Here is a 10610-nt window from a genome sequence, read left to right on the forward strand (position 1 = left end):
ACGGCAATGGCCCCATACGAACCAATCTTGTGCTTGTCAGGACCCTTTGTCATCTTCTTGATCTTCGGGACATTAGCACTCTCCGCCTCACCACTTGATCCATTCGATTTGGATTTCCCTCTGAACTTGAATTTAATCTTGAGCTTTAACTTAAGTTTCACTGGGCGTTTTGGCTTGGCAGGAGGCGTAGCCTTGATAGTCGTCATCGTCTGTGCTCGTGAGGGCATTCGTTTGTACAGTTTTGCAGCCCATTTGTACTTTGGTTTGTGTCTCATGCGCTTCCGATGCCGAAGTCTTATCACCATGCTGATAAATCCGAGACGTGCTAGTTTGCAACGTCTCCTTCGCTTCGGTTTCCGTTGTGCTGGCGCAGGTATCAATCGTGGCGGTGGCTGGCCTTGTCGAACTATCAAAGACCTCGTGCTACAGTTGAAAGCCAATCCCGCATGCGCGAGAACCGAAATCTGCGTTGCTGAAATGCATGATTGTTTTCGTTTCTTCTGCTTCTCTTGGTCTTCAAAAACCAGCCGTCGAGCAGAAATATTTCTTCGAAGACAAATGGTCGTATATGTTAGTGATAACCCAAGTTGGAAACAGTCCCACCACCCGAACGGCGGGATATCGTCAGGAACAACATAGCTTCTCTCAATCTGACGGCTTTGGTCCATTATTGATAGCAGCTCGGACCTCTCCGTCGATGCATCGATCAAGAGAACGTGATCGTGGGCGAGGCTGCTACTTCCCTCGACCTCGACCTCGACCGAAAAGCTCACCCGCTTCTTCCGACGGGTATTCATCTTCGGCGTGGCTGACAGTTGGCCAACATTCCCCACTACACGCTTATGTACGTGATCGGTGTTTCCCGCGGTTGCTTCAGGGGGCACGAACTCGAAAATGCTCGACCGTAGATCTGCCACGGAATCAACCGATTGAATCCAAGCTACCTTCCGTGGCAAGCCCGCGCTATCGTCGTCTCCATTGTTGTCGTGATGGTCACCATTTCCATCAGCAATCACATCACCCTCAGTGTCACCACCTTTTTGCCCACCGTTGGAAGACCCCACCAGCTCTGTTTGATGCAGTAGCTCGACAATCGCTACTTCCGGCATTGCATAGTCCCCATTGTTCGATGGCTGGAGATCTCCGTCGGTACCGCTCTCTTCTGGGCCGCCAGGCGTATTCATATATGCCGGCCTACTCTGCTACCGCATGAACGCTCCGCAGAAGTCTGCCATCTTTCACACCAAACGGATTTGGAGTGACTCTTCAGCCCCTCGCTTGCAAGCCGTCTCAATAGCATACCAACTCAAGCTGCTATACTCACTCCACAACTCATAGACGCACACCTCTATCAACGCTACATGACAAACATCCACTCGCGTCGCTGCTGGATGATCGCAGCAAGAGCAATCTATGATATCCTTACGTGCTGCAGCTCAACGACAGCGAGATCTCTATCGCGGTCTCTTTACTGAGAAACTGGATACGCGCGCTTGACGTGGATTTCCTCACGAGGCCTGCATCAAGTCCAAGCCAGCGGCAGAATCGCCAGGACGTCAGTTCGGCAACGACATTTTCAATGTAATCAAACCTCCGAATCTTCTTACCTATCGTTGGCTCCCGTCGGCACCATGCCCATTCGCTGAATCACCTTCATGCCAGACGAGATGCGGCCGAACACCGTGTGCTTGCCTGCAACCAAGAAAAACAAAATAACATTAGCAGCAATTTCCCGTCTTCCCTGCTTTCTCGCTTCGAACCAAGTCCGTTTCGTACCATCCAGCCACGGCGTCGGTGCCAGCGTAATGAAGAACTGGCTGCCATTTGTGTTCGGCCCCGAATTCGCCTACACAAATACAGCAACAACATTACACAAAAGACCCCAGTCAGTCTTCCCTCCCAACCGATATTTCACCATTTGTGTTATTTACCATCGACAGCACACCCGCGCCCGTGTGCTTGAGCTCCTTGGTGATCTCGTCGTCGAATTTCGCTCTACAATGTCCAGCACAAGTGAGCATGCCGCGTAGCCATAATACAAGGTCTCCATTGTGCGTCATGGCTACATTACCCGTAGATGGACTCTCCACCGCGGCCTGTGCCCGTGGGGTCTCCTCCCTGGATCATAAAGTCCTTGATGATGCGGTGAAAGATGGTGTTGTTGTAGTAGCCGCGACGCGCCAGCTCCGCAATGTTCCAGCAGGTCCTGGGGGTGTGCTCCGTGTACAGCTCCATAGTAAAGTCTCCCTGTCATTGTAGCCACTTACGCGGCAAATTAGCACTAAGTTTTGCCTTCCACACGAAGCCAAGAGGCTGGAGAGTAGATGCAGCCGTGTAGACAGCGACGGCACGCACCACAGTCGTCTCGAACACGACGTGCGTCGGCGGCTTGGACGTCGCAGGCGCAGCCATTATTGCGTGGTTCTAGCGAGTTTCCCAAGGTGATTTTTACGTTAGAGTGTTCTTATATGGGATTTTTCGTGTACGAACACATAGATGTAGCCATTTTAAGTACTTCTTCAACTTCAACTATCACTCGAAGTCCGAGTCCTTGAGCATGACGCTGCCGAAGGCGTCGTCGAGGGAGGAGAGCTTGTCGATCTCGCCTGCATGGGAGGATTTGGACCCCCAGAGGTTTGGCGGGTACGCGATGTTGGTGTCCACCTCGCGCTCGATCATGACGACGTCGCCCGTGATGCTGATCATGTTGTACACCTGGTTGCGGTACAGCTGACTGGACTCAATGGGCACGAGGCGGAACGTAAGCATGGCATTGCCACCCAAAGACCGCACGTGGGCGCGCACGATGGCGATGGCTTCGCTCAGGAACAAGTGGTAGAAAGCACCCAGGCCTCCACTTTCACGCACCGTCCAGCTTTCCTTGATGAAGTGGAGCGTCACGCGGCCGAGGTAGCGCGTCACATGAGCACCGGGGATGTAGCCAAGTGGAGTCAGCTCGATCCACTCGCGACCGTACGGAGCTGGCGCAGCCATTGCACCGCGACCGGATCCCAGTGCGACGTTGCGGAACTGCGAACAGCTTCTTGTCGGAGGCGGCATTTGAATGTGGAGTTTTGACGGGCTGGCTTTACCGGAAAGTGGAATGCCGCACACCGCTGGGGACGACGACGAAGGCTTGTTTGGAGAGTTCTCTTCTTGGGCCTCTTCCATCTCCAGTGTCATTGCAGCATTGTTCAGAAGGTTATCCAGCGGATCTTCCCAATTTTTCTCCAGGACTGCCATGCCGCTCAGAACCACTTCGAGCTGCAGGTCAAACAGTCAAACACAACACAGATTAGATCCGGTAACACACCGGATGCAATACAATACTACACCTGCGTACCATAGTTTCGGAGGCCACCGCAACTCGTGTCTTCAAGCCGCAGATAGCACAGGGGGCGTACGACCGCACCTTAAACAGCAGACTGAAACGAACGAGTAAGCAACAATTGGAGGGTGCAACTGAACACGAAATACGCATCAACAAACCTGGCAAATAGCTCCTTGAATACAACCGAAAGCAGCTCGTTTAGACGCGTATCACGCATACGGTCTTCGTCCCACTCCACTCGCTTCATGGATACAATCAAGTGCACATTCTCGCCGGGAGTGAAGTCTCCTGGTAATCGATCTGTGTTGCACATGTAAATCCCCTGCGTAAATTTGCACACGACGTCATTAGGTCATTAGGCGTTAGACTACTGCAAACCTTTTGGTAAATAACAGGCAGTAACTTACCTCTGGAAGTTCCTGCTCTAACAATACCGACATAAGGTCTTCGTCCGTCTCGTCATCGATCTCCAATACAAACGTTTCTTTTGAGTCACTGAAACCATCGACGAACGCTTCTTCCTCCGACTCTGAGCTTGACTCCGAAGATGAGCTGAGTGTCTTCGAGTCGTTGTCCAGGGAAGTCTGAGATGCCGGGGCGGGAGGTGTATCTGAACCTCCAGTAGGGGTGGTAGTCCCGCCAGCATCCAGTGTAGCCGAGGTTTCTGATGCAGGGGTATTATCCACACTGCCGTTCGTCTGGATAGCAGCGCCATCATCCGAAGAAGGCTGATGAAGTCGCTTTCGACGCGCGCGCCGTGATGATGACCTAGACTGGGCAAGTTGGAATGGGCGCTTGGATCCCTTTCCGCTATCATCATCCTGATCTGAAGACAGAGACGTACTAGGCTGCAGCTGATTGCGTGCAGTTCGATTTCCGATGTAGTATTCGTACTCAGGTTGAACAATGCATATTTGGTCTCGGTGAAGCTGCACAAAATTCAGAGGAAGTGCCAATCAGGTTAGAATCAGGGAATTGCGTGTCCAGCGAGACATCTCACGCACCCTGTCCTTGTTAAATGTGCTCAGCTCTTCAATCTGGGCTTGCAGTTGCACAAGGCGTCGATCTTCGTCGTCTTTTACCTAATAAAAATCACGAACACCGTATACCCGTCAGTGGTAAGTCTGCACATCAATGATCAAGACTACCAACTCACATCAATGTTTCGCTCGATTCGGAGCGTTGGTGGGGGAGGGAGAGCGGGAAGGTAGAGCCCCGTGCCAGTAATGACACCGACAATCAGCGATCCGCCGACTTGAATTTGCGAATCAAATGCAAACACGGCATTCACGCCAAGCACTCTCATCTTCACAATGAGCTTAAGGAGACAAACAAATTACAATCCAATATTAAACCTCGAATCTGCCTGTAATGATTTCTGGTGTTCGAAAAAGAAAGCGTACCTGTCGATACAGCTCGTATTCGAGGAATGGCAAAGCATCCGACACAATTGTGGCGTTAACATCACCCGTTCCTTTCCTGCGCTGACGACATACTCGTGCCTGGATAAAAGTCCCTTTTCCCATCATGGCGAGACCGGCAGGAGGCTCGATGGATGCGATCATCATCTCGGGAACCCATTTATTCCCACATACACCGCAGCGAACCATCCTCATACTGCAAAACCGGGCACCCAAATATCAATAACTGTGAAGCAAGAAATGAAACGTTGCAAGCATTTGACCCACATACTTTGAAAACGGTGCCAATGATCGTGAATAGGGAATGTGACATAGGAGACAAGGAGATTTTGATACCCGGCTCCTCCTGGTCACAGTCACATACAACGAACTCGAGTTAGTAGTGCACCCTAATTCGAAACTTCATTGGAAGGTGTCAAACCTTGTCTTCGTTCTTGGAGCAACAGGCAGATGCGCTATGTACGAGAACGAAGGGCTACGGCGACCAAGTGAGCCAGGAACCTCCGGTAGAGGGAGGTTTAGCATCGGTGATGATGCTGCATGCGCATCGGGTCCATCATCGTCCCCATCATAGCTCGCGGCCACATCTCGCCGAGTTGGTCGCTCTTCAAGCGGATTTTTCATCACCGCGGCAGTTCCTCTGAAGTTAAGACACAGGGTTAGTTGCCACTTGTATCGGGGAACAACAATATTTTGCACCATGCTATACGCTATAGCTGAGGAAATGATAACTTACGAGGCGGAGATCACACACACGTCGTCATGGATTGTGCAGGATTCAGTGTAGCCGATTACGAAGGGACATTGCAGCGACTGCGCGTGAGCTCGGATCTGCGCAGATCCAATAACGTTCACCAACTCATTAACATCAGCTTTCAGCAACGGGTAAAATACCATTTCGATGCCAACGAACCTCTTCACGCAGCTCAAGCCACCACGAGTCTCTTGTTTCCTGATCAGCCAGCTTAGTCGCCAATTTGCCCAGATACTTCACTGAACGTGCGCTAACAATTCCACCCAGACGAATCCTCGTAGCCGGGTTAAACACCTTGAGCGTGATCAATTGCACCTCCTACATCACCCAACCGCACGAGTTAGTCAAAGCCAACGCCTGCTCATTCTCTCCACTGCCAGCCAACTCACGTCATGTGCTGAGATATTAAACGCCTCAGGGGCCTTCAGTGACTTCAACACCCGCCTGGGAAAGTACCTCGGAGACACCAAGGCCTCGACATTATCGCCCGCCGTCAAGTCATCCTTTCCGACATCCACCTTCAGCTCCCCATCATGTCCATGGCCGTCCTCACTATGAGTGCGGTGGAGGTTGCCTCCTTCCCCTGACGTCAACTCGTTCTTGCCCACGGGCGTAATGAAGCACGCCGTGCCGCACGCGCGCGCCACGAGGCCACTGTCCCCCTCCACATCGAAGAACTGCTTGTACGCCAGCACGGCGTTGCCTCCCAGCTCCAGCGCCTTCTTGCCCACCAAGGTCACCACCTGCGACGACAGCTTATACAGCAGCAGCTGGCGGTGCTCGTTGCTCCGCCTGGACGTGCGGAAGTTGTCGCTCCACGAGTACTCCGGGTCGGCGTGCACCACCAGCTCCTCCACGAAGCCCAGCATGGACTCGATGCGGTACAGACTCGGGTCCAGCGTGGACAGCCCGAAGAACTGCACGCCCGCCGAGGACTCTCGGAACGGGTTGACGTCCCCGAAGTACTGCAGGCGGATGACCAGGCTCAGCTCGCAGCGGACGCCCAGCAGCGTGTCGTACACGGGGAACCAGCCCTGGATCACGTGGCCGTCGCGCATGAGCAGGCAGTTGAGGTCCACGTACACGATGCCCACGGTGGCGTCCGTCGTGTACACGTCGTGGTCCATGAGCTTGAACTCGATGGGCTGCGACTGCAGCACCGAGTCGTCGGCCACGTCGAAGCGGAACTCCTCGTCCCACTTGGGGTTCAGCGTCTTCTTGGACACGGACGACTTGGCCTCGAAGCTCGCGAACGTGATGCCCACGTACGCGTCCGCCAGCTTGGCCGCGCGGTCCACCACGGGCATGTCGCGCGCCTCCACGAGGCGGATCTTGATGGTGCACGGCATCGGTGCGGTGCGGTGCGGAGTGTGTGTCGTCGAAGGTATCTCGTCGTGGATTGGTTGAAACTAGGGGTAGTTGTGGCTGCGGATTGGCGGATATTGAGGTATACTGGAAATGAGTCATTTTAAAAAGATGATGCTCGGCTGGGTGCTGCTGCTGGTGCTGCTGCTCGTGGTGGCTGGAGCTGCTGGGGCTGCTGTTGTTGGGAGGCGGGGGTTCTCGTTGGATGGCAAGGTTGTCGTCATTACTGGCGCGGCGAGCGGAATCGGGCGGAGGCTAGCGCGGAAGGTGTTCGAGCAGGCGGAGGACGTGACGCTGGTGCTGCTGGATGTGGACCTGCCGGCGCTGCACAAGCTGCGGACGGAGCTGCTGCAGCGGCGTGAGGATAGCGGCAACCTGGTGTTTGTGCATGGATGCGATGTATCGGATCACAAGTAAGAAGTGGGTGGTAAACATTTTGGGTCTTTTGGGGTGGAAGCTGAAGTGGGTTTTTGGGTGGTTGGGTTGTTAGAGCGGTGAACAAGTGCATCGCCCAGGTGGTGGCGGACGTTGCACCCAAGCACATTGGAGTGCTAGTGAACAACGCAGGTAGGAGGAAAATGGGTCTTTTTGGGTCGTGCACCGTGTGCCTGAGTGTTTTGTGGGGTTTTAGGTGTCGTGATGGGGCGGTCGCTGCAAGAGTTGACGCCGGAGCAGATCCAGAAGACGTTTGCGGTGAACACACAAGCACACTTTTGGACGGTGAAGGCAGCTTTGCCGTCGATGAAGAAGGCCCCGGAGGCGCTGCTAGTGACGCTGTCGTCGGTGATGGGGATGACGAGCAGCGCCGGGTTGACGGACTACTGTGCCAGCAAAGCTGCCGTGAACGCCTTCCACGAAGCTTGTAGGTTGATGAATGCGTTGCATATTTGTTGCTGTTGCATATTGAATGTTTTCATTTTTCGTGCAGTGCGGTTGGAGCTTTGGCGCGATAATGTCACGACGATTCGCACGCTTTTGGTGTGCCCGGCTGCAGTGGACACAGGCATGTTTGCTGGCGTTTTGGCTGCGGACGATTGGGCTGTCAAGATTTCGCGATTTTTCATTCCTATGCTTTCCGAGTCTGAAGTCGTCGACACGATCTATCGAGCAATGTTGCGCGGTGACGAGTTGCTGGTTTCGTGTTTTTCTGGGTGGAGGGGAATTGCGCTGGCTTGGGCGCCTGCAATCTCACGACTGCTACCGGTTCCGCTGTACGACATGGTGGTTCGGCTGGGCGGAGGTCTAAACGGCATGGATACATTTGTCGGCAAGCAACGTAGTGCTAGAAAGGAAAAGGATACGTGAGAAAAAGAATTTCCATAGACAACTGACGGTTGTCTTCGGTCTACTGTACAGTAGTGGTGGGTTTTCTTCCTGGAAGGAAAGACTACTGGTTTAGCGAACCCATGTTCTTGCCCGTGAGCAGGACGTGCAGGTAAAGTGAGGGTGCGTCGAGCAGCGTCTTGATGCGTTGATCAACTGAGGGTGTGTTCGAATGGCTGCTTGCAAATAGAGCGACGATGACGAGTCACACTGTGGTTAGGATCTGAGCTGGTTCCGGCTGTGTGGGCAAAGCAGAACTGACGGCACATGTATCGGTGTTCATTGGCTTTTCGTGCCTACAAATCACAGTTACCGCCCCGTAAACGTTTTAACACTTGAATCGCAAGTTTTTGCTCACCACGCGATCCCGGTGACCAACGATTGCGTGGTGAAATAAAGAAATTCGCTCACACCATTTTAGGATCAAATTGAGTTCAAAGCAAGGCTTCGTGCGTTGAAGCGTTGGCATGCAGTAACTCTTACCGTTCGCTACGTTGTAGCAATTCGAACTGCCAGGAGAAGTCACTTTCGATTTCTCCAGCTCTAGGTAGACGACGTACCATCACGTGGATTTGGGTGGGACTGATAGCTTCCCTTGCTACTCTAAATCTTGCAACGGAAGCTACTTCCCCGAAGCCATCATCCACCATCCCTTCCCTAAGAATTCACGTTGGGCTCAAGCGCAAGAACACGCACATTCATGGACAATCCGAGTTCGAGGTCTTCGCTAGGCCCGTGGTGTCGGACGACAGCACCAGTATACGTTATGATGGCTATGCAACGTTCGTTGACGATGGGACGCAGTTTACTTACTCTCCTGTGGGCGGTGCCAGCTACTTGGTCACCAGGGACGACGATGCTGACTTGGAAACTGTTCAGTGCCTCCCGTCGGGTGCTCTATCATTCGACGCTGTACTTCCCGCATCGAACGACGCGGTCGCAATCCCTAACGCTTCGGTAGGCGATGAAGAAATTGAGTGTACAAGTGGTGATCTGTTCAAAACTTTGTTTGGCGACACGACTTTCGCTATCTGTGCTTCGAATGTGTCCGGATTCACTGCAACTAGTCTCGACTTCGCCATTAAGGCAGAATATCTGCAGAAGCCTGTGGATATCGCGACACCCAATATCACCGATGGCCCCCCATCTTGTGACACTGCGGTAGAGCCTACGCTGGTTACACCGACAGCTTTTGCCTGGCAGTACGGTTTCGCCCACGTCGCCGCGGAAACTGAGAGCTTCAGTGTCCATGGCCATTGAGGCAGACTCCTGCTCGTGCAAGTCCACGCCTCGTCCGTGCATTTTCTTGCACGGCCTGGGGAACCCGAGTGAGGAGGCAGAGCTGCAAGACAACCCAAAACGGACGAAAAGCAAGTTTGACGACATCGGCGACCACGCTCCGTGCTGCACAACGGTCAAGTACGCTGTCATGAATACCGACGATGTCGGTTGGACAAACGACACACTGCAGCAGAAGATCTGCGATTTCTCTCTCTCCATGAGCGACTCGAGCGACGCAACTACTGGAACCATCGCGGATACTATCATAGTGACACACTCCATGGGCGGGCTCGTGGTGGGGACGGCGCTAGCTACTGACAAGTGCAAATTCGCCGAGAGCACATCGTGGGTGAGTTTGAGCGCGCCGATGATGGGAAGTATGGCCGGAGACTTCATCCAAGACCTCTGCAGTGATGGCTACACTAAAGTTGTGAGGGGATTGCTGGATCTACTTGGCGAATGTCCTGCGTCCAATCAATTGTGTACCAAAATGGGAAATACAGCACCCCAAAATTAAACGCCGCATATACTGCGGCCCAGGAAGCCTATCGCGGAAACGTGACTGCAGCACTTTGCAGTACTAGTTATCACGGCGTTCTCTCCAAGTATTCATTTTCAAGCCTACTTGGAGGCAAATTGATTCCGCACAAATCCAAAAAGAACGACGCCCTCGTGGAATTTCAGAGCTGCTTGGGTGGCCTTGACCCAGCCTTGTTTGGAAACAGCTACTTGGATCGCATCTACGCGGCCGAGTTGAATCACGCAGATACAGCGTTTCTGACGCACGACAGCTACTTTAAAAACTTTCAGAAACCTCTCAAGGGGTTTGAGTGCTCCTTTGGTTGAATTCAGCCACAGTCGAAGTAAAATCAATCCGTGTTGTAAAAAAAAATGGGCCCATATTCATCCGATCATTCGTCGTTGCAAGACCTCGTGCTGCGCCGTAAATCATGTGCACTCCATAAGCCCGTCAGTCGCTCTTTCACATCAATCTCCAATTTTGACTGCTGTGAGTTCGGCTCCAACGTTAATCGGAGATCCCCTGGTGATAACAGACAATTAGTCTTCCATCACAAAGTAGTCGATGTACGTGTATTGAAGCACTGGCGGCCTGTTTGTTGCCCAATAGAACAAT

At 53.0% G+C, this 10610-nt stretch overlaps 3 protein-coding genes across 3 annotated transcripts; 1 reads left to right on the forward strand and 2 right to left on the reverse strand.

Annotated features, from left to right (window-relative positions):
• Positions 1 to 1468: 1468 nt before the first annotated feature.
• IUM83_08043 (peptidyl-prolyl cis-trans isomerase-like 1) lies at positions 1469 to 2412 on the reverse strand (the record flags this gene model as incomplete). Its single annotated transcript, XM_067932393.1, has 6 exons — positions 1469 to 1517; positions 1608 to 1692; positions 1777 to 1846; positions 1932 to 1995; positions 2072 to 2247; positions 2356 to 2412. 6 exons carry the CDS (start codon positions 2410 to 2412, stop codon positions 1469 to 1471), a joined length of 501 nt encoding a protein of 166 aa, XP_067782961.1.
• A 120-nt stretch (positions 2413 to 2532) lies between these two features.
• On the reverse strand, positions 2533 to 6855 carry IUM83_08044 (putative Ca2-dependent phospholipid-binding protein; the record flags this gene model as incomplete). The annotated part of the gene is made up of 12 exons (XM_067932394.1): positions 2533 to 3264; positions 3344 to 3425; positions 3490 to 3653; positions 3739 to 4260; positions 4336 to 4413; positions 4488 to 4649; positions 4735 to 4948; positions 5024 to 5098; positions 5174 to 5392; positions 5489 to 5583; positions 5666 to 5824; positions 5896 to 6855. 12 exons carry the CDS (start codon positions 6853 to 6855, stop codon positions 2533 to 2535), a joined length of 3462 nt encoding a protein of 1153 aa, XP_067783089.1.
• Positions 6856 to 6982: 127 nt separating this feature from the next.
• IUM83_08045 (Retinol dehydrogenase 10-A) lies at positions 6983 to 8176 on the forward strand (the record flags this gene model as incomplete). The annotated part of the gene is made up of 4 exons (XM_067932395.1): positions 6983 to 7284; positions 7362 to 7438; positions 7503 to 7733; positions 7800 to 8176. The coding sequence occupies 4 exons, from the start codon at positions 6983 to 6985 to the stop codon at positions 8174 to 8176; spliced, it is 987 nt and encodes a 328-aa protein (XP_067783032.1).
• Between the last annotated feature and the right edge of the window lie 2434 nt (positions 8177 to 10610).

This window comes from Phytophthora cinnamomi (genome assembly GCF_018691715.1).
Source record: "Phytophthora cinnamomi strain GKB4 chromosome Unknown Contig102, whole genome shotgun sequence".
NCBI classification, from domain to species: domain Eukaryota; phylum Oomycota; class Peronosporomycetes; order Peronosporales; family Peronosporaceae; genus Phytophthora; species Phytophthora cinnamomi.